This window comes from Delphinapterus leucas, chromosome 20 (assembly GCF_059928025.1).
Source record: "Delphinapterus leucas isolate spDelLeu-1000000601 "Yukka" chromosome 20, BTC_Dleu_Yukka2, whole genome shotgun sequence".
Classification (NCBI taxonomy): domain Eukaryota; kingdom Metazoa; phylum Chordata; class Mammalia; order Artiodactyla; family Monodontidae; genus Delphinapterus; species Delphinapterus leucas.
Genome location: NC_143148.1, coordinates 42,755,297 through 42,779,147, shown reverse-complemented (window position 1 = coordinate 42,779,147; position 23,851 = coordinate 42,755,297). Strand labels below are relative to the sequence as shown.

General features: G+C 46.6%; 2 protein-coding genes and 1 pseudogene across 3 annotated transcripts in view; 2 read left to right on the top strand and 1 right to left on the bottom strand.

Annotated features, from left to right (window-relative positions):
- The window catches only part of PRMT7 (protein arginine methyltransferase 7), a 47,537-nt gene that overhangs the window by 10,224 nt on the left and 13,462 nt on the right, over positions 1-23,851 (bottom strand). For both annotated transcript variants that reach the window (XM_022583366.3, XM_022583367.2), the window contains exons 4-12: positions 20,834-20,983; positions 14,506-14,614; positions 10,526-10,638; positions 6,324-6,565; positions 5,946-6,126; positions 2,723-2,850; positions 2,175-2,310; positions 1,090-1,173; positions 653-700 (exon numbers count right to left, since the gene is read on the bottom strand). In XM_022583366.3, the coding sequence (XP_022439074.2) occupies positions 653-700; positions 1,090-1,173; positions 2,175-2,310; positions 2,723-2,850; positions 5,946-6,126; positions 6,324-6,565; positions 10,526-10,638; positions 14,506-14,614; positions 20,834-20,983 (1,191 nt within the window). The remainder of the gene's footprint in view (positions 1-652; positions 701-1,089; positions 1,174-2,174; positions 2,311-2,722; positions 2,851-5,945; positions 6,127-6,323; positions 6,566-10,525; positions 10,639-14,505; positions 14,615-20,833; positions 20,984-23,851) is intronic.
- LOC111179603 (COMM domain-containing protein 6 pseudogene) lies at positions 6,858-7,325 on the top strand (annotated as a pseudogene).
- LOC111179605 (ras GTPase-activating protein-binding protein 1-like) lies at positions 17,658-19,793 on the top strand. Its single transcript, XM_022583393.3, is given in 2 exon segments — positions 17,658-18,660; positions 18,876-19,793. Coding segments are annotated over 2 exon segments (1,413 nt in total). The 5' UTR covers positions 17,658-17,709; the 3' UTR covers positions 19,338-19,793.

The window sequence follows — 23,851 nt, the reverse complement described above, 5'->3', positions numbered from 1 at the left end:
TGTTTTTGTCCAGAAAAAGAACATCTCAGTTCCTTTATCTGTGTGCAGTTCTCTGGCCAAACAGTTCTGGAGCACCACTTTCAGCTGCTTTGCAGAACTTCTCCCATCCAAAGGCCTCCTACAGACCTCAGATGAGATCAGGAGCAAAATGTCATTAAGAGCAAAAGAAATTTCTCTTGCAGGCACATTGGCAAGACTTAGCTGTAGGCTTGTAGTTCTGGTGGAGGTAGGTTATCCTTCAGAGAGGGAATCACTGGCCAGGAGGAGAAACACTGTCACAGAACCAACCAGTCAGGTCAGTTTGTGAGCAGTGACTCCGTGGGCGCTGGTGCCCCAGAAACAAATCTCAAATTCAGTTCTATCACCACAAAGACTTTAGTTTTTTTCTTTTTATGTGAAGTGAGGAGAGAAGCCTAAACATCTTCAGCCACAACAAACAAAGTAGAGTCTAAACGCTCACTGCTATTCAACGACAGCCCTAGAAGACTTCCAGGCCAGCTCTCGACTCAGGAGTCACAAGAACTTCACCGGCAGCTCCTACTTCTCCCAGTTCCCTTGGTACCAGCACTGCTTCAAAGCGATCAATCCCAGACTCAGGAAGGCAGGCCCCACAGGTCCCCTCATTATTTCAGTAACAACAATTATCACTTACTTTTTTCATCAGTCTATGAGAAGCTGCTGAATTCTCTATCGTAAATACCTGAAGAGGATACCATGCTATTAGTTGTAGGAGGTGCACTTAACAGAGAAAGAAAACAAAGATTAAAATGCAACTCCAAGGCAGAGGACAACATCTAACTAACTCTACCTGTGCTCATTATCCCCCTGGGACAGTACAACATTCTGCGCTGAGCCTAGCGAGGTGGCAGACTCAGACTCGGGAGCTGTGGCGATGGGGCAACAGCTATAGCCTGACTCCTGCCCGCACACGAGGCAACAACCCCTTAGCCACCAACACAAGCACGCCTGCCACATATGTGGCAGCTGCACTTGAAAGAGCTTTAGTCACAAAACCATGTACCCAGACCACATGACACCCGAACTCAAGAGTGGCCGTCAGGAACCTGGTAGAAGGCACGTGTCCAGTACCTGCTCTGCCCCAAGGTGATGGGCCAGTATGGAGAGCAGACTGCCATCACTGATGCACAGGCAGACACTGTCTGGCTTAAGCACCTGCAGAAAAGAACAACCTCAGCACAGATTTTCTTACAATGTCAAGAAATTCCTGTTGACAAACTGACAGGAACATTTCCCATCTGACCCCCTAACTCACTCTGTGATTATTCAATCTTGATTTCCTCCTCACTCCATCCCCTACACAGCCCGGCTGGATCTTCCTATGCCCTCACACCAGTCATATCTGCCTCCCAGGCTCAGGTGGTAACCAGCCCCCCACTCCAACACAACCACTTCCCTCACCTCTCCCCACCATCAGGAAAGACTGTCCTCAAGCCATCCTAGAAGGCCCAGCTGAAGGGCTGCCCTGTTTATCAGAGGCAACCTCCCAATCCACAACCACAGGCCTCTTCCCTACCTGGTCACAGCACAGAAAGCTGTAGGCATGTCAAATGACTCCCCAAAGCAGGAATGCCTTTATGGGTCAACAGACCCCTCTGAGAGAAACTTAGGATGGTTGGGACCCTCCCTCCCCCCAAAAATGCACGCATATGCATACGTGCACACATATTTTTCTGCATATGACTCCAAGGGGTCCAGAGACCCCCGTCCAAACCTTGTGTGTGGTCCCCAGGCTGAGAGACCCCTTCTACAGGTAGCAGGGAGCAAAGGTCTTTCAGGAGAGTTACATGACAAAATTTACATTCTAGAAAATTTTAGAAAGGAAGCAGATGAGAGGAATAATGGGGTGGCTGAATCCACAAGGATCACACAAAGGAATTGCTGGTGACCATAAAGGCAAAGTGTCCAGAGGTAAGGCAGGGGCCAGGGAGAGGCTCCCATAGAAGAGCAGAGAACAAGCCCTCAGTTAGTCCAGAAATAAGCTCCCTGGCCTCTGCCCAAATGCCCACTCAGAAGGAGCCGGCTGAAGCCACTCATGGACAGAGAAGGGAGCACAGAAAACAAAACCAGCTAATCATAAGTGAGCAATGAGCTCGGTCGGGTCCATGGGACAAACCCCTCCTGGCCTACAACCACCTAAGGGGCTGGACACTTACCGTCCTCAGGGCCTGGACGTATTGATCAGTTCTGTTCTGATCATTGATCTCTCCAAACCGAGGCCGGTTCCAGAGCAGGTGAGCCTGGCAGTCACACACAGGGCGTGCTGGGTGGGCTCTCCCATCCTTTTCGGGGCTGGGCCAGGAAATGAACAGACACAGGGTGATGACCTGCTAGGCACCAGCGAGCATGAAGGGACGGCACAGGGACCTGCCCCAGGGAAATCGAGATGGAGAGGGGACACACGCATGGTCCTCTAGGGGGCAGGAGTCTAGGCACTGGCTGTGGAGTGGGCATTAGAGGTCGGAGGGCCCTCCAATTCAAGGCTTCTCATATATATCTGCTCCAAATGGGGGTCCTGCCACTGGGGCAGCCTCTTCAGAGTACACACAAACAGGCACTGAAATACCCAGTCACAAACTTTCGCTCTTATTCTGTTCAGATACAAATGTGCCCACTCAAACCTCTACAGGGTCCGGACAGGGAATTTATATAAAGGCACAGTGTCACAAGCCTAATGCCCCACCCAATGAGGCTTGGGGCACACCTGGTCCTCTGGAGGCTGTACCACACACAGTAGTCGTCGTGGTGGGCTACCAGGCAGAGGGCTGAGCCCTGGACAACAGGCTCCTCTTCTGGCAGGAAGTACACACACTGCATCCAGTGGTCCCGCCACTGAAACAGGAAGAGAATCAGCTATCACCAAGCTGCAACAAGAGCAATGCATCTAATCCGGGGGCCAAAACCCAATTCAAAAATCAATTTGCAGGGAAACCACTGTGTGGACTATAGATAGCTACTATGGCCAAAGAGATAAAGAAGAAAATCCTCAAGTCAGAGAGGCTAAAGGTTCAAAATCTTGCTGGAACACTGCTGGCTTCAGAAGGATAGAATGTGGCCTAGGGCAGTGGTCTTCAAGGTGGGCTCAGGGGAGGGGATTCCAGCCGCTGCCGTGTGTGTGTGTGTGTGTGTGTGTGTGTGTGTGTGTGTGTGTGTGTGTGTGATCGTGACTAGCAGGAACCTTCTGCCAAAATGTGTACTTGATTGCAAGTATCTCCCCTCCACTAAAATCATACCTATACTGACCTCCTGCCCCCACCCACACCTCTTCAGAGTAGCTCCTCAGAGCTGAGAGGCTGTCTCCCAGGCTACAGTCCTCATCTGGCTTCAAATAAAGTCACAACTCTCACACTGTGTTGTTTTTTTTTCAGTCAACACATTCTATCCTACCTGATCTTGAAATTAAAGACAGGTGAATAACATTCCCATCTATCTAAGATGTCTATTTGAATGTAAAAGCTAGAAAATTAAAATCTAACCAGATACACTCTGGAAAAAATAAACACTAACAAGGAGGAAAAACAGATCCTCTAAAACCTGTTATTCATTCTTTACTATGCCTCCCTGACCCCTCCCGGGCTCCCACAGTGCTTCCCTGTCACCATGTCCCTCCCACACACCAGCCTCCCAAGTCCTAATGCTAAAGAGCTATGATAGCCAGAATCCACTGTCTGAGGCTGATCAAAAGCAGTTTAACAAAGTCATGAGGGAGATTCATTAGCAGCTCTTCAAATTCGAAACAGTCCAAAAGTCACCACTGGTAGAGGAAGGACACAAGCCCCACAGTCAGGACACCTGGGGACAAGCACCCACCAAGGCTGCCTACACCTGAGGCCCTGCTCCCCTCATCGCCTGGCTTTGTGTGGTTACCCAGCATGTCTTATATGAGGATTCAAGGAGAAAATACACATAGAAGCATTTTGAAGATATAAAAATGAGAAGTATTAACATTTTAATGAAATTCTTATGCTAATTTTGCAATTACCACACTCCTAGAGAGGAAGAAAGCAGCCCAGTGCCAACCTCAATTCTGTTGGAGAATTCTGACCTCCCCCCCACACCACACCCCACCACACACACACCACACACGCCCCCTCACACACACACACAGATCACACACCACACACACACACCCCACACCCCACACCCCACACACGCTCTCAGCCTACGGAGGACTGAGGCTATGCAGAGTGGAGCCGGGGCAGCTCAAGGGCCCAGGAGGACTGACTGAAATCGCACAGCAGTCATGACCCTTTGGACTGAGCAGTAACTCAGGGAGCAGGATGAAATGCTAAGGCCTTCCCTGAAGTCACCATGTATACACCCAGAACCAGCAGCTGAGCAATCAAAGCCAAGCCAGTGCCCAGCAAGTGGGAACAGGAAGTCAGAACACACAGAGGACAGTGCCCAAGGCCTCCCAGGTGGAGGGAACATTTGATTCCTTGGTCCTGAAGCATCTTTCTCACTTTCTTCCCTTGTGTTTGTGTACAGAGGGGTAGATAATACATGCACATGAGAGAAAACTCAAAAGATATAAAAGGGTCATGGAGTGAAAAATAAGTTTCCTTTCCACCCCTAACCTCCAGCTCCCTTGCCAGAAGCAACCATTTTTACCAATTTCTGTGAATTCTTCCCAAGATACCCTTGCATACATGCACCACACATAAAGGCTGATAAACACATATATTCTTATTTTTAATAACGCCAACGCTGGCACAGCACACACTGTTCTGTGCCTCTCGTTGTTTCACTTGATCTGTCCTTGAGACTGTTCCACATCAGTGCAGAGACAGCCACCTCACCCTCTGCGTGGATGCAGGAAAATGGACTTGGCCAGTCCCTGCTGGTGGCCTCTAGGCTGTTCCAGTCTTTTCTATTTAATCAGGGCTGCAGTGAGTATCCTGGCACACACGTCATTCTACACGTATGCAGCTCCATCCAGAGCCTAAATGCCTAGAAGGGGCGTCACGTCCCATCCCGACCGACTGTGGGCCTTGCTGCACTCCACAACGCTCTGGTGATCACCCTCCTGCACTGCCCCACGGCTCCACCAACAGCATGCAAACTCTGAACTTTATTCACTAATACACAAAAAACAGTATTTCATTGCAGTTTAAATCTGCATGGTTCTTGGACTTCCCTGATGACACAGTGGTTAAGAATCCACCTGCCAATGCAGGGGACACGGGTTCGAGTCCTGGTCCGGGAAGATCCCAAGTGCCATGGAGCAACTAAGCCCATGCGCCACAGCTACTGAGCCCGCGCCCTAGAGCCTGAGAGCCACAACTACTGAAGCCCGCGCACCTAGAGCCCGTGCTCTGCAACAAGAGAAGCCACTGCAGTGAGAAGCCAGTGCACTGCAATAAACAGTAGCCCCCGCTCGCCTCAACTAGAGAAAGCCCGTGCGCAGCAACGAAGACCCAACGCAGCCGAAAAATAAATAAATAAAATTAAGAAAAATATTTTTAAAGAAAAAGGAATATAATATGTATTTCCTTTTCTGTAGTTCACATCCTCCCCACTTTCCATTGAGCTGAAGAAGGTAGATTCTGAGGTCACAGAAAATGCGGCTGTAGACAGGCTGTAGTTCTCTATCACAAGCTAATCTGAGGACCCCTGGATTACTCGGTGGGCAGGTCTAAGAGTGGCTGTACCAGGACGAGGGGAGAGCCAGCACACCAAAGCTGCCCTATGGCTCACTGTGACCACTGGTGTTGACCATGAACTTGGCCTGAAAGGTCTATCTTATATCTTACTACAGCTAGCCTTGGTTTTTTTTCTTTTAAACTCTTCTTTGACATTGATTCTAACATAGTCCCTTCTATCTCTAAATTCTTAGGAATCTAAGATTCAACATGCTCCTTTCCCAGGACCAAAAGTGGACAAGTTTCCTGATTTCCACGAAAACGTGCTCAGCTCCCGCCTCTTACCTGGAGCTCCTCTGGATCCGAGTGTGCCCAGAAGGGGGCCATGGTGCACTTGATCTTCCCCTCAGGGTCCATTTCAATATCCCACCAGGAGAGAACCACCTGAGCTTGGCCAGATGCCAGAGGTTCAAACTGCCTGCTATGGGAGGCTGTTGAGCTACTGACTTGCTTGCTGAAGTCCACACTGTGGAAGAATATTCAGGAACTGAAGCATATTTTAAGCTCACACACTCCATCTTTAAGCATTTATGGTGACCTCACCAGCAATGAGACTTGTTTGCAATGGACTCCTGGTGTCAAAATGAACTCAAAAAGAACTGCCAAAGACCGCAATTCACCAAGTGTCTCCAAACGCCATGACCCTGGGTGGCTCCTTGGTACCTGAACATAGGCAGCACGTTGCTGAGGACAGTGAAGTCAGTGGGAGACACCTGGTTCAGCTGAATGTCGTAGACAGAGGGCGCGCCAGGACACCTCTCCAGTTCCAAGGGGGGGACAATGACTTGCTCTCCAAGGCTGGTCTGAACACGGATGGGAAACAGCTTGTTCCATGACCACATCCTCCTGGACTCCACCAGCTGTGCGTAGACGGTTGCTCTGTGAGGCACTGCCTCACAATTTTTCTAAGTTTATATTAAAAAAGTAAAACAAAAGAACAAAAAAATAACCAGTTACGTTGACCCACAGTAATTCCCATTGAGCAAAAGAGATTTATTCCCTAATATTAGGCAGGTTTAGTAACATCTAATGCCTTATCACTATTAGGACAGTGAACTGTTTTCAGCCAATGCCCTTGGGAACAGAAGAAACCAGACTTCAGAAAGAATACACATTATGCCTAAGACGACTTATGTCAGGTAAGTTCCTAGCTACCTGACACTCTTGAATATTTCAAAAATAAACCTTGCCCCAGGAGCTTCCACCTGAGTGGGTGGTGGGATTCCAGGGCGCTGCTATGGAGGGGTGTAGTGAGCCACAGCTGGATGCTAAGGCCAAGGTCACCAACCAGCTCATAGATTTTCAGTGGAAGCTGGGTATGGCTGTGAGCTCAGACAGCTGCAGATCACTTAAGTATCCTTATGTTGCAGTGATGCTCAAAGTGGCAGATCATTCAGGCCAAGTAAAGAACAAGTCCTTTGAAATGACAATTCCACAGTTTCAGAATTTCTAGACAGTTCAAGGAAACTGCTGCAATTATTGAAACTGTGTGAAAACTGATTACTTGGTTGATGAATTGCTACCATCATTCTAAAATCATGGACTTTACTTTCTGCAACAAAACTGCCTAAGGATCAAATGATATTTATTGAATGAAAATTACACTTTTGGTTTTCCATTTTTTTAAATAATAAAAAAGAAAATCAGACAAACAGGAATTACAAAGTGGTGATTGCCACACACTTTGTGAATGTACTAAGAGCCACTGAATTGGAAACTTTAAAGGGTGAAGAACTCTGTGGTATGTGAATTCTATCTTAATTGGACAAGTGTCCATCCTCAACCGACCTGACCTCCTGGCCTCACCTGGCACTGCCGACCACTCTCCTCACTTGGCTTTGGCTGCAGTCCCTCATCCGATTTCCCTCCTGCCTCATTCATCCAACACCCTCTACATGCCAGGCACTAGGGGCCAAGCCATGAAGAGAACACTCACAGCTGCTACTGCACAGAAAGCACAAGCACAGGGTTTGTCTACCTCAGCACTAGTGACCTTTTGGATCAGGTGATCCTTTACTGTGGGGGCTGCTCTGTGCATTGTAGGATGTTTGGTAACATCCCTGGCCTCTACCCACAACATGACAGTAGCACCACCTCTCAGTTGTGACATCAAAACTGTCTCCAGACACAGCTCTGGATGAGAAGCACTGCTCTCCCTCTCTGTCTCCTTCACAAAGCTGTGCTTCCCCTGCCCATCCCTCACAGAGAGAATTCCCCAGAGACCTGGTCTGGACCATCTTTTTCTCCCACCATGTACTCTCCCGTTTGACCTCAACCACTCCATCTTCATTTACCGAATACATGTACCCAAATGCCTCCTGGTCCTCTCTACTTGGCTGATCCTCAGCTCAAAGTCTGTCTAAACCAAACAAGTCACCTTCACCTCTCCCCCACCTTCCCAGGCCTGGTCCTCCTCCCAGTCAACAGGGAGCACTACCATCCAAGCCAGTCACCTACACCTCAAACCCTGGCATCATCCTCAATGCCTCCACATCTAAGTAACAGAAGTCCTTGACCACCTTCCTCCTCCCCGAGTCTACCTCTCTGGGCTCCACTGCTATGGCCTTGACTAAGGCCTACCTCAGCCCAGCACCTGGACAACTCCAGCCACCTTCTAACTAGTCTTCCTGCCTCTAGTGTTGCACCCCAGCTGCTCTCCACATGCCTGCCTGCATAAATCTGACACTGATCCTCTGCTTAAAACCCTTCTGAGCTACCACATGGCCTTCTGGAGCACAGGGGCCCTTCTTGGTCAGGCCCTGCCCAGCCCTTCAGCCTTCTCTCTTACCCTGCCTCCCACACACCCATAATCTGACTCATCTTCACATCTTTGTGCAGGCTGACCTCCTCTGCCGCGACTCCCCCCAGCTGCCAGGCCAAACCCTGCTCACTCTCAAGACTGACTCAGCTCATGCTTCATCTTCCCCAACCTCCCCGCCTTCTCCCACCAGAGGGGCAGGACCTCACCCCACCGACCACCATCAGCGTGGACCTCAAACTGTACTGTGACCACCTGCCCACCTACCTGCCTCCCCAGGAGCTCACCCTCGTATTCTTGGTACTCAGAAAAGGCCCTGCAAAATGAAGGCACCAATAAATGTGTCTTCTGAGATCAATTCCTGGGTCACTGCAATACCACATGGACTATCTGTCAGACACTCCAGCACCCCAGTTCCATGACCTCCAATGTGGCAGAAAAAGGGACAGGGTAATGGAGACTGTGTGCCGCCATAGCTCCTTCAAGCTGAGACTCAAGCTCGGCAGATGGGGACAGTGATTAGAGTGGACAGCGCACACCTGGCTGCTACAGGCCAGCTGGGAGAGGAAGCTGAGGACGGCTGCCTGTGCACCTTTTAATTACTAGATGAATTAGAGAAAGACAAATTGAACAACATTAACATAATTCTGAATATCCTTGTTCTCTATTTCAGGGATTCATCTAATTGATGGTTTTAATGTGGAGAAACAGAAATAATTTCTACCAAAGTTACTAGGAAGAATTTTGCATTTTGGAGACAACAAGACATCTCACGCAGGATGGGGAGCTGGAGGACGATCACCATCACATGCTGACCACATGAGTAATGTGGACGCGGGCCCCAAATGCCTTGGAAGGAGCCCCCTTCCTCACTCCAGGGGTACGAAGTACCCCTCAAAAGAATACCGGGCCAAGACAGTTACGGGCTCATGTGAACTGTGCCCACATGGCAGGTGCCAGCAGAAGCAGCAAACACTCACACCTCCCCAGCCGGCCTTTGCCTCTGAGTCTCCACCTCCCAGTTTATGTTCATAAAAAAGCAAGACCAACATCTCTGAGCTAAAATTTTCAGCATATCTCTCCCTTCTCAAAACAACTGTCGGGGCTTCCCTGGTGGTGCAGTGGTTAAGCATCTGCCTGCCAATGCAGGGGACACGGGTTCAAGCCCTGGCCTGGGAAGATCCCAAATGCTGCAGAGCAGCTAAGCCTGTGGCCACAGCTACTGGGCCTGTGCTCAAGAGCCCGCAAGCCCCAACTACTGAGCCTGTGTGCCACAACTACTGAAGCCTGCATGCCTAGAGCCCATGCTCCACAACAAGAGAAGCCACCGCAATGAGAAGCCTGAGCACCACAACGAAAAGTAGCCCCCACTCACCGCAACTAGAGAAAAGCCTGTGCACTGTAACGAAGACCCAACACAGCCAAAAATAAAAACAAACAAACAAATTTATTAAAAACACAAAAACCTGCCAAAGATTATCACCACCCAAACTCCTTCATCTGGAACAGCCTGGCATTCAAGGTCTTCTATCCTCCACCCCATTCTCCACATTAGCTTACAAGCACCTTAGGCTGGTGTTCCCACTGACCTACCAAACAGGTCCTCCACCTGGGACATCTCTCCTTTTCCTCAGTGCCTTTCCAAATTCCACCCTCTCCACACAAGCCCTCATCTCCTTCCTGAGCCTTGACCTTTTCCACCAGCCCTAAACCAAATGTCAGTGGTGCTTCTGCCTACCTCTCCATCTGGCCCATCAAGTCCTTACCACTGCTGACTAGTGTGGATATAGAAGCAAGAAGAATGGCTTATACTTCTCCCTGGATGCTAGAACACCTTACACACAGGTGACATTAAAAGAATGTTTGCTGAATTCAATTTGAAGATAGTTTCTAGTCTTTTGACTCTAACCTACTAAGACGTGGCATTCAAGAGGCACAGAAGTCATAATTGAGGACAGTCAGAATCTCGTAGGAATCAAAGGTTGCCCTAAGGTGTACAGAGAGGCACTGAGGGCTCAGGCTATGTAGAGCGTGGTGTGTCAATGAGAGCTGTGTGAGTCAACTGAGATCACAGCAATTTGCCCGAAGGAGGCCCTCAGTCCCCTACCTGCACGAGATGCCTGTGTGCGTGTTCATAGGAGGGCAGTGCTCCCTCCCCAATCAGTTCCGTGTCAAACAGCTCCGTGATCAGGATGTTGGCACGGCATGGCATGTCACCATCTGAGAAACAAAAGGAAGGAGTCAGAAGCAAGCAACAGATTGGAACAAATATTAACAGCAAATATGTAAAAGATAAAAGGTTAATAGGTCACTAAAATTGAAAGCACATACATATGCTGAAGTATTTAGAAGTGTCATCATGTCTGCAACTGACTTTTCAACGGTTCAGAAAAAATAAAATAAAATAAAATCCACATTGACATAACATGTATACATCAAAATGCTAATGAGTGACTCCTAAGTCCTGGTTAAGAGAACATGGGTGTTCACCAACTACTCTATCAATTTTTCTGTATGTTTAATAATACAAGGGACTTGTAAAACTGATAAGAAAACTACGAACACCCAAGAAGAAAACCAGGCAAAAATACAAATAGACAATTCAAAACAGAAAGCAAATCAATCAAATACATGAAAAAATTTTCATTCTTATTAGCAATTAGAGAGATACAAACAATTAAACTATTAACTATTAAATTAGCAAAAATTATTTGAAAAGCAAAACTGAATGCTGGTACTTCAGATATTTCTAGGCTGCAGAGAGGGGGAGAAAACTAAAGCAAGAGAGAGGCTGATTCCACTGATACGCAATGATACAACTGAGATCCAGGATTCAGAAACCCCAGTTCCTTACACTAAATCCCCCTTAATTAAGTTAGTTTCTTGCTACCAAACAATCCCCCAAATAACAGTTTTTTAAGGACAGTAGGACTATGGAAGGTCTTTCTGTTAACTCTATTTTTTAAACCTCTATAATATAATGTAAAGTAATGTTACTTCTACAATTACAATTTTTAATGAGCCCAGATAAAACTGACTTTGGAAGGGGTATTCATCATGGAGAATTAACTGTAAATACTCCTAATGGCTCATGAATTACAATTTGACAAAGCCCACTCATCTTCCCTACACAGAAGACAAGTATCACAGATGAAGCGAGAAAAGAGCAGCATTAAGAGGTTCAAAGAAGGACGCAGTAGAGGGAGCTTGAGCCTTGAGTCATAGAGAGCTGGGCCTGGATCCCACTTTCTAGCCCTGAACCCTCAGTCCTGACCATAAGTCACCTCATCTGTAAAAGAGTGGTAGGTTACAAGATCTGCTTCACCTGGTGGTGTTTCAAATAACAAAGGTAAAACCTATCCAGCTCCTATGAAGTACACGTGTCCTCAATGGCAGCACAACGTGAAAGGAGGCTGAGAAGAAACTTCTGTCTCCTGGCACAGAGACCACCCTCCTGGGTCACTGCCCATCCTCTCTGATATCATGCCAAACTCCAACTGAAATACACTGTCCCATACTAAGCCAACCACCCCACTTGCACACACCTGCTTCTCTGTCCAACATTTCTTCTCAATGAACAGCATCACCAGTCACACAGTCCTGAAACCTGGGCATCACTGACCAGCTCCAGGAGAACAGGAACCCTGACTGGCCTGTTCACCACTGCACCCCAGCGCCTAGAACAATGCTGAGCACCCAGTAACAGTCAGCAAATGTTAGCTAAATTCTTGATTCCTCCCTTTTTGTCACCCTACATCTAATCAATCACCAAGCCCTACCAATTCTACCTTCTGAATAATTTTTAAGCCAATTATGTAACTTAAAATGATTTATTGCCCAAATCTTCTTCAAAAATAAAGCTTTATGATCTAATGAATTTCAACAAATACTTTTTGAGAGCCTGTTGAGTACTAATGTATAAGGGTGCAGCGGGAGCCAGAGGAGGGGCAGTTACCCCAGGTGCCTCAGAAGTCTTCACCAAATGACTGGATGGATGAATAAGTGCCACCCCAAGTTGGCTGCTACACGTCTCAGCATGTAACCCATCTCTGGGGAATAGGCAACAAACTCAGACGCCATTTTTTAAAAGGGCTCAGAACAGAAGCTTGGAAATATGCATTTGGGAGCAAAAAGGAAGGTGCAAAGGACAACCAAGACTGGGAGATGTCACTGAGGCCTGGGAAGGGAGAGTTTTCAGAAGGACTGAATGGCAGAAGTACCAAAGCTGCAGTGTTTGTAAAGCAGGGAAAAGACCATCAGCCCGGGCAGTGAGGAAGCCACTTGTCAAGTTGAAGAAGTAGAAACAAAGTCCCATTTACAAGGGGTTAAGGACCAAGCAAAGCTGACAATCTACTCACTAAACAAATATGACTGAATTCTTTCATGTGCCAGGCCCTGTGCCAAGTTATGGAATGGAATTAATATTAATAAGACTACACAGTCCATGAACTCAGGATGCTTCAGCTGTGTGGGGATACAGACATTAAATACATAATTACATAATTACTTCATTATTGCAGTCATAAGCACTACATAGAAAAATATTAAGAAACATAAGAGGGGGCTGGCGTGAACAACACACAGCCTGGAGGAGGCACAGGGCAGAGCACAGAGTGAGTGACACGGCAAAGGCTGCTCGGCAGGTGAGTCTCCGCTCTCTCAAGATCTCGGGCCAAAATGGAGTAACTGGGATCAGACTTATCCACCACCATAATCAACTAGAAAACCTTGCAAAACATATGAAACAAGTGGTTTCAGATGTTGAACAATGGGAAACAAAGTGACCCCTACTACTGCCCTGGCTTCCAGCCAGCAGGCACTTTCCAGACCATGGTACTCGGTACACAGAGTGAGAAGCCAAGCAAAGTGTCTTGCTGAATAAGGAGACAGCAAAGAGTTCAAGGGAGTGGAGGAGGCTACACTTCAGAGAGAGAGCCGGACAGGAAGTTACACAGAAAAAGGGCTTCAGAAATCTGCAGAGGGTTCCCCTCATGTCTCTTGCTGACTATATCCACACACACACAGGCTAAGCCTCTAGAAGGTCGAGCAAAGGATGACCACGTAGCTATAAGCTGAACAACTGCCAGAGCTCAGAGGACTAAGAAACATTCTAGTTCTGATTAGCCAGTGCCCAGGCATTCAGCAGAGACCCCAGAAAGGTCACACTGTACTAGTATGGCTAAAGCTTGCTTAGAACAAGGGTTCTCAATAGGGGGAGCTAGGGGAGCTTTCTCAATAGGAGAAAGCACACAGGCTTTCTCTAGTTGTGGGCTTTCTCTAGTTGTGGCAAGGGGGGCTATTCTTCGTTGCGGTGCACGGGCTTCTCATTGCAGTGGCTTCTCTTGTTGCGGAGCACGGGCTCTAAGTGCACAGGCTTCAGTAGTTGTGGCACACAGGCTCAGTAACTGTGGCTCACGGGTTCAGTAGTTGTGGTTCGCGGGGTCTAGGGCGCAGGCTCAGTAGTTGTTGCGCACGGGTTTAGTTGCTCCGTGGCATGTGGGATCTTCCTGGACCAGGGCTTGAACCTGTGTCAGCTGCATTGGCAGGTGGATTCTTAACCACTGTGCCACCAGGGAAGTCCCCCTAGAAGCTTCTTGTCCACTGTGCTCTTCCAGTATCAGTGGCATGTGAAATGTTAGAAGTCTGATTCAAATTCCTAAACTATAAAAAATATTCTGAAAACCTGGAGAGACCGAGCTACACAGGCAAATCTATCACACTGGATACTGAGACAGGATATCGGAACTAAGCAAACCTCTTTCTACTATCAACTTAGTTTTACTTCTATCTGATAAAACGCAAAATTCAGATAAATTCTGAATTCCAACTTGCTTAAGCAAAAGGTTTCATTTGTTTGCATCACCACTCTTATACTTGATTAGCTCTGGTTTACTCATTCCTGATTTGTTTTAACTAGTAGAGAAATAAACTAACAGAAAAGCAAAGTGCTTATCTTCAGATCAGCACATGGAGAGGCCCCAGTCTCTGTGATTACCTGGGTACATCTATTCCACAAACTGGAATAAACCTTTTCCTCTCTCCTACAAGAGCAAGTAAAGCTTTTGACACAGGATGTGTTGATCTTACCTGGCCCTATGGTCACCTCAGTGGAATGCTTGTTGATAATCTTAATCTTATCACTGAAGCCATTTTTCTCCACAATCTTTACAGCAGCATCAGCCATAGGTTTGAAAACCTAAAAATTAGAGACAAAACCCAAGTAAAAACGAGCAATAAATTAAATAACATCCTAAAACCCAAGATATGCCTTGATTCTGGTCCTATGACTTGTACTAAAAGAGGCCTACACTACAGAATTTCTTCCTGAATACACAAAATGTACCTTTGTTACCATTTGATACAGGCAAAATACTTCATTGGGCTGATTTGGGTTCATTTGATAAATAAACAAGACTTCATCTATGTAACTTAAATACTTCTCCAAATGTGTGTCTTGGAAATGAATACAAAAGGATGAAATTCCGCTGGGTTTAACTTGCAGCTGGGCCTTCCCATTACATGCCAGGCACAGGAGGGATACAGGGGGCTCCCAAGGAGGCTGCACTACCTAGTAAGGATGGCAGGTGCCAGTGCTATGCTAGAGGGAACCAGGAAGGGGACTTGCCTCACAAAACCATGATCTGTGACCTGGGACAGGAAGTGTATGTGCTCTCTAGAGGAAAGTGAGACTGTAACTGTAGCAGATGTTAAGTGTGAGCAGCAGGTTACCCTCCTGCTCAAAACTGTCTCAAATCCCTACTGCTAGCAGAACACAGCCTATATTTTCTTATGGTATTTGAGGCCCTCCAAAATGTGGACCACCTTACTTTACCCAGCCTTACTCCCCTCCCACACCCTCCATCCTCCACCCGATACACACATACACACACACAACCAACGCTACAGCCACGCGGATGTCCTCATTGTGCAGGAGGCAAGCCTGAGCCTTCCCTGCCCTACTCCCACCTGCAAGCAAACCCAACTTTCCAGGGCAGCACAAATCCCCCCCAACAGAAGTCTTCCCTGAACCCTTCACATGTCCCTAAACATAAGTTTCTCCAACTCTTACTTTCCAGCCTGCCCAACTTAGATTGCACAGCTCCAACCACGTCACTGCATAAAACATACAGATGCACATGCGGCCACACACAGAGAAAGGAAATTCTTGAAAATGATAAAGTGCCTGGTCACGATGACAAGATTTCCATTTTTTCTAAGACCTTCTCTGCATCATCCATATTTTCTGCCATGATCACATATTTCTTTTATTATAGTCAAAAGGGAAATGCTATATTCTTCTATAAAGAATGCATATGTGCTCAGCTAGGGAAAAAAAATCTTCACAATCTGTTTCAAATTATTTCTAGGCTCTGGCTTGATGGTTTTGATGTATTCATAGTTTGAGGGCCTCAAACCCTCAGTTCTCAGCTATCAGTTTACCTCCACTCCAGAAGTATCACAAGCTCACACCATCCTCTCAGCCCTCCTGCCTCTTGACTTATCATTCATCTCTTCCACTGACCCTTCAGGCTCTGTCATTCACAGCCTCCTCCTCAGCCACCAAGAACTCAAGAACTCACCCCAAACACTATCTGGAATGAACCCTGAAGCTGACTTCCCAACATCATTCTGTGTCCTCTCCTGGAGCTCAAATCAGTTTGGGGAACTGACCTTCTTTCAAGTGGTGCATCTGTCTGGTCTAAGGTCAATGAGGTAAGTTAAATGGCATTTAACCTTACTCTGGCCAATGATACCTAAAGAGAAGTCTGCTAGAGATGCCTGGGAAAGTTCTTTTTGCCCTTAAAAAGGAGAAAGAAAGAGAGGAAGCCAGGACCATGCTTTGTTTTCAAGGCATTTGCCACAGAAATCACTGTAACCAATGCACCTTCCCCAAATATTCCTTCCTTTTCAAATGTACTAAAAGAGAAGCCTACAGTCAATGTCTGTGATTTCTTATATTCCATCCATTCCTCAACCTTACTCTCCTGAAAATATCACCTAAAGGGGGGTCATCAATAACCTCCTAGCTGCCAACCCACAGCTTTCTCAGTCCTCATCCTGCTCAATTTCTATACCTGCCCTAATACAGTAGCCATATGTAGCTATTTAAATGTAAATGAAAACTGAATAAAATTCCAAAATTCAGTTCCTCAGGCCTACTAGTCACATTTCAAGTGCTCAGCAGCCACATGTGGCTAGGGACCAGCATACTGGCCAGTAGAGCCATAGAAGATTTTCAACATCAGAAAGTTCTATCGGACAGTGCTGCTCTATAACATCCACACCGACTGACCACTCCCTCTTTCTCACGACTTCTATGCAGTCTGCCCCTACCCTCTAGGGTCTCTTCGTGTCTGTCTGAACTTGACTTTATGGCCACTCTTCTTCCTTCAGCCCCCTGAACATAGGCATGTTCCAAGGTCTGCTCTTTTCAGTGTACTCTCTCTCCGTGGACAGCCTCCTACACTGCCAGCTTCACCTGTCACATCTTTAGCAAGTGAGTCCCAAATCCACTATATATGCAACTCTCTCAAGGTTCAGACTTCCATCTATAGGGACCAGCAGGTCCTCTCTCACTGTTTCTTCTGCACCTGTCTTTCCTGTTGCCATGCAGCTCAGGCAGAGCTGAAACCACAGGGCAATCCACAGACAAGAACAGAGGATCAAACAGGTAGTCACTAAAACAAAAACTGGGAGGCCACCATAAGATGTCAAGAATCAAATGGAAGAGGTCTGAGAGTCACAGGCGAGAGTAGCAAGAGAATTAGAAATCCAGGTAAGTGATGTAAAAATATGGAAAAACCTAAGAGTACAGTCCTACCAATTCTATCGAAAAGTATGTTCTCACCCTATATTTTTAATTAGCAGTCCACATATATACTGGCTCCTGCCACAAGACCTGTCTCTCTCATACTCAACACATCCAAAATGAAATGCATTGTCTTTCCTGAAAAGTAAGTTATCGTCCTCTGAGTTCCTCTTACCAGTCAATGGCATCCCTGCCTCCACCCCAGACACCCACACTAGAAAACTAACTCTCACATACATGCACACCCTGCCATCAAAGCTACCAATGTGGAGTCAGCACCATATTAGGAACTAAAAAGACCAAGCTCCAGGTCTAGCTCTCCTACTTATTAACTGTGGGACTTACATCTTTAAAGTCTATGGGTCTTAGTTTCTTCATTTACAAAGATAATAAAATCTAATTGAGTTTTTTGTTTTTGCCGTGCTGTGGAGCAGAGCTTGCTCCTCTCCCGCTCAGCTGTGCAGGCTGAATCGACCAAAGCAATGGTTATGGAGAAGCCTAGTCCCCTGCTGGTCGGGCGGGAATTTGTGAGACAGTATTACACACTGCTGAACCAGGCCCCAGACATGCTACACAGATTTTATGGAAAGAACTCTTCTTATGTCCATGCGGGATTGGATTCAAATGGAAAGCCAGCAGATGCAGTCTATGGACAGAAAGAAATCCATAGGAAAGTGATGTCACAAAACTTCACCAATTGCCACACTAAGATCCATCATGTCGATGCTCATGCCACTCTGAATGACCGTGTGGTGGTCCAGGTGATGGGCTTGCTCTCTAATAACACCCAGGTTTTAAGGAGATTCATGCAGACCTTTGTCCTTGCTCCTGAGAGCTCTGTTGAAAATAAGTTCTATGTTCACAATGATATCTTCAGATACCAAGATGAGGTCTTTGGTGGCTTTGTCCCTGAGCCTGAGGAAGAATCTGAAGAAGTAGAGGAACCTGAAGAAAGACAGCAGACACCTGAGGTGGTACCTGATGATTCTGGAACTTTCTATGATCAAACTGTCAGCAGTGACTTAGAAGAACATTTAGAAGAACCTGTTGCTGAACCAGAGCCTGATCCTGAACCAGAACCGGAGCAAAAACCTGTGTCTGAAGTCCAAGAGGAAAAGTCTGAGCCAGTATTGGAAGAGACTGCTCCTGAATATGCTCAGAAGAGTTCTTCTCCAGCGCCTGCAGACATAGCCCAGACAGTGCAGAAGGACTTGAGAACCTTTTCTTGGACATCTGTGACCAGCAAGAACCTTCCACCCAGTGGAGCTATTCCAGTTACTGGGATACCACCTCATGCTGTTAAAGTACCAGCTTCACAGCCTCGTCCAGAGTCTAAGCCTCAATCTCAAATTCCACCACAGAGGCCTCAGAGGGATCAAAGGGTTCGAGAACAGCGAATAAATGTTCCTCTCCAGGGCTTCCCTGGTGGCACAGTGGTTGAGAGTCTGCCTGCCAATGCAGGGGACACGGGTTCGTGCCCCAGTCCGGGAAGATCCCACATGCCGCGGAGCGGCTGGGCCCGTGAGCCATGGCCGCTGAGCCTGCGCGTCCGGAGCCTGTGCTCCGCAACGGGAGAGGCCACAACAGTGAGAGGCCCGCGTACCGCAAAAAAACAAAAACAAAAACAAAAACAAATGTTCCTCTCCAGACGGGACCTAGACCAGTCTGTGAGGCTGGTGAGCAAGGTGATGTTGAACCCCAAAGAATCGTGAGACACCCTGACAATCACCAGCTCTTTATCAGCAACCTGCCTCATGAGGTGGACAAATCAGAGCTTAAACATTTTTTTCAAAATTATGGGAATGTGGTGGAGCTGCGTATTAACAGCAGTGGGAAATTACCCAATTTTGGGTTCATTGTGTTTGATGATTCTGAGCCTGTTCAGAAGGTGCTTAGCAACAGGCCCATCATGTTCAGAGGTGAGGTCTGCCTGAATGTGGAAGAAAAGAAGACTCAAACCGTCTGGGAAGGGGATCGCCGAGATAACTGCCTGCGGGGACCTGGAGGCCCTCAAGGTGGGCTCGGTGGTGGGATGACAGGCACCCCCTGAGGAGGCATGGTGCAGAAACCAGGATTTGGAGTGGGAAAGGGCATTGCTCCAAGGCAGTGAATTGCTCTTCACCGATCTTCAGGCAGCAGTACAAACCCTAGCTCCCACAGAATGGTGAATTTCTTCAGCCAACTTTTGGTATCTTGGAATCTGATTCTAGTGTATGATACACTGCTTATGTTTGTACAATTTTACTTTTTGTATTAATGGTGTGTGCTCCTTCCCCCTCTCTCCCCGACCCCGCCACCTTTTAGTCCTTCACTTCCAATTTTGTGGAATGATATTTTAGGAAAAATGGATTTTTAAAGAAGAAAAAAAAAGACTGCATTTCCTTGTCTTATTTGCATATACAGACTGGTTTTCTTTTAAACAGTTTCCCCAAAGGAATGTGTCTTGCTTATTACTGACATTTGGTATGTTTCATTCACTGGAATATTTCTTACTTATCTTCTACATGTTTCAAAAGACTGTGAGAATTACAGGATTTGATAAACACTTTTAAGGCAGGAAGAACCCAAACTGTCTCTTCTTTGAGAGTCATTACTACCTTCTGATGTGGAAAAATTGCTGTTGGAAAAATTGACAATTTAGATTCTCTCTGGTATGGTTAAAAACTGAATTAAAGGTGTTAGTGGAGTTTTTCTTTGGATACGTGGCCACAAAACAGTTCCAAAACCTACTGTTTTTACCACTGAAATTTAAATTGTGAAATAGGTTTTAAATGTCTAGAATGCAACTGATAAGCTTTTCTTGAACTGTTAGGTTTTTTTTGAAGTAATTTTTTCATGTTTAATTTGTATTTGTAAAAAAAAAAAATTTTTTTTTAAATTTGAATAACACAAAACCAGAGCAAAAGTGTTGTGCCTTCTATTTATCTTTGATTCCAGTCTTGGCAATTGTTTAAAGAAAAATAAGAATTTAAAAAAAAACCTAGGGCTACCCTCGTGGCGCAGTGGTTGGGGGTCTGCCTGCCAATGCAGGGGACGCGGGTTCGCACCCTGGTCTGGGAAGATCCCACATGCCGCGGAGCAACTGGGCCCGTGAGCCACAATTACTGAGCCTGCGCGTCTGGAGCCTGTGCTCTGCAACAAGAGAGGCCGCGACAGTGAGAGGCCCGTGCACCGCGATGAAGAGTGGCCCCCGCTTGCCACAACTAGAGAAAGCCCTCACACAGAAACGAAGACCCAACACAGCCATAAATAAATAAATAAATAAATAATAATAATAATATCACCCCTGATTTAAAAAAAAAAAAATGGGTAGGTGGGGGGAGGACATGACAACGACTGACTAGACATTAGCTTTTTTAAAGTTCCTCAGTGATTCTGACATGCAGCCAAGGCTGAGAACCGCTGTTTTCAGGGAAGACAATGAGCTCCTGGAGGAAGGAACTGTGTCTGATTCATCTCTGTGTTCTCCAAACCTGACCCTGTGCTTGGCATGGAGTGAACACTCCATGAACGTCTGTCTGTGAACAAACAGATGGGCAGAGTGCAAGGGACACAAAGAACTTCCCACATAGGACACAGGACACACATGTGAAGAGTGTGCCTCACCTCAATGGCATAGCAGAAGTCAGCACCAGCCGTGACAGCCATCATTGACAAGAGTCCTGTGCCAGTGCCAATGTCAAGAACCAAGGCCTTCTGTCCTTTGTCCTTCACCCTGCTCACAGCAGCCCGGATACCTTGGTAATATTTCATATTCTAAGAAAAAGGGAGAAACAGTTGTTATTTCATACCAGTTTTATAAATAAGTGCTTTGTGAAGTTCTGAAGTCATGGTTGGCAGCAGCAGTGTAAGTCATGACCCTATAACCTCTGTGACTTACACTGGCTGAGTTGGGCAGGACTCCTGAGGCTCCAGGGGCACTGGGTCAACCTCTTAAATTAAGCGATGGTCTCTCCCCTTCACATCCACTCTTCTATACTCTGCTTAGACATGCTGGGGCTAGGGCTCTGCAAACTACATTCTCCTCTTTCCAGCTGTTAGGACTGGACAACAGGGGAACTAGAGGGTGACTGGAAGGTAGGAGAAAGCTTGTTCCTTCCCACATAAGGGCTCTCCTTGGGCCCTTCAGAGCTAGCAGCAGCACTCAAGCAGAAATTCCTCTCAGAGATCTGAGCACTAGCCTCACAGGACCTCTCCTCCACACATCTAGGTTCTGGAAACCCCAGTCTTCTCCCTTTGTGTCCCCAGCCCTAGGAAAGGGGACTGCTTTCTGCAATTACTATCACTAGGCTACCCTGGTGCCTCCCAGCCCTCCCACACCTGTGTAACCAATTCCCTCTATTAAATTCCCTCTGTTGAAATATGTAACATTGCTTTTGGTCTCCTCACTGGACTCTAATTCATACAGCTTCCTGGGCTAAAAAATATTTTCCTCTCACAAAATCATTTCTTCATTTTTAGTTCAGGTCCTTAGTAGCTTAAGCAGACACATTTTTTTCTCTATAACAGTTTGGCTGATTAAGTACCCTGACCCTTCTGTTGAAAATAACTAAAAATGATGGGGTAAATATGTGTAAATCTGTTTAAATGCACTGATGACCTTGCCAAGTCAGTAAGCAATATTAAGAGGCCAAACATGGACTTCCCTGGTGGTCCAGTGGTTAAGAATCCGCCTTCCAATGCAGGGGATATGGGTTCAATCCCTGGTCAGGGAACTAAGATCCCACATGCTGAGGGGCAACTAAGCCCATGCACTGCAACTACTGAGCACACGCGGGCCACAACTAGCGAGAAGCCCACGTGCCACAACGAAGATCCCACATGCCGCAACTAAGACCTGACGCAGCCATACATACATACATAAATATTAAAAAAGAAAAAGAGGCCAACACCTAGAAGTGGATTCACCTGAGTTGAGCCTTAAGATGACTCCCCTACCAGCTGACACCTTGATCACAGCCTATAAGAGACCCAGAGGCAGGGAACTCAAGCTAAGCTGAGTCCAGATTTCTGACCCACAAAAACTGTGAGACACGGACTTCCCTGGTGGCACAGTGGTTAAGAATCTGCCTGCCAATGCAGGGGACACAGGTTCGAGCCCTGGTCCGGGAAGATCCCACATGCCATGAAGCAACTAAGCCCACTGTGCCACAACTACTGAGCCTGCGCTCTAGAGCCCAAGAGTCACAACTATTGGGCCTGCATGCCCCAACTACTGAAGCCTGCATGCCTAAAGCCCGTGCTCAACAAGACAAGCCACCACAATAAGAAGCCCATGCACCGCAGTGAAGAGTAGCCCCTGCTCGCCGCAACTAGAGAAAGCCCACGTGCAGCAACAAAGACACAAAGCAGCCAAAAATAAAATAAATTAATTAATTAAAAAAAAAAAGTGAGATAACTCTTGAAGCCATTAAGTTTGGGGATAATTTGTTATGCAGTAGAAAATGAACTAATACAGGACTATATTTTGATATTTTGATACAGGACTGGTATCAAAAGGGCAATATTCTCTGACCACAGTACAATCAAGTTAGAAATTTCAATAACAAAAATGTAACTCAAGGGCTTCCCTGGTGGCACAGTGGTTGAGAGTCCGCCTGCTGATGCAGGGGACGCGGGTTCGTGCTCCGGTCCGGGAGGATCCCACATGCCGCGGAGCAGCTGGGCCCGTGAGCCATGGCCGCTGGGCCTGCGTATTCGGAGCCTGTGCTCCGCAGCAGGAGGGGCCACAGCAGTGAGAGGCCCGCATACCGCAAAAAAAAAAAGAAATGTAACTAAAGAAAAAAAGATTTTTGAACACTAAGAAATTTTAAACTCACAGGTAAAAGACTAAAGCAAAAGGGAATTAGAAAATATCTAGGGAGTTCCCTGGTGTCCTAGTGGTAAAGATTCTGGGCTTTCACTGCCATGGCCCAGGTTCAATCCCTGGTCAGGGAACTGAGATTCCACAAACTGCATGGCAAGGCCAAAAAACAAAACCAAACAAACAAAAAAAATGCAGATTTCTGCTGGGCCTGAGGTCTGCGCTTGGTCTGCATTAAAAAAAATATCTAGAATTGAGTAATTTTTTTAAAACTATATATCAAAACTCATGGGATGGCTAGAGCAATATCTGGAGAGAAATGCATTAAAAAAAGACAAAAGATGAGACAGGCATCCACCTAAAAAATTAGAAAGAGGGCTGCAAAATAAACTCCAAATGAGTAGATGAATAAAAATAATAAAGAACAATAATCAATGAATTAGGAAACAAATATAAAACAGAAATCAATGAAGATAAAATTTAGTTATTTCAAAAGATTAAAAACTTGAAGAACCTCTGGTAAGACCAGTCCAAAAAAGAAACGGAAAAAAATGGTAAAGGAAGAAAAAGAAGTACAAGTAGCCAAAAACTGGGAATGAAGGGCGGGTGATGAGGTGGTGATATCAGTATATATGCTGCAGAGATTAAAGAGTCCACCAGGAGGGTACTTCCCTGGTGACGCAGTGGTTAAGAATCTGCCTGCCAATGCAGGGACACGGGTTTGATCCCTGGTTCGGGAAGATCCCACATGCCACAGAGCAACGAAGCCCATGTGCCACAACTACTGAAGCCCTAGTGCCCTAGAGCCTGAGTGCCACAAC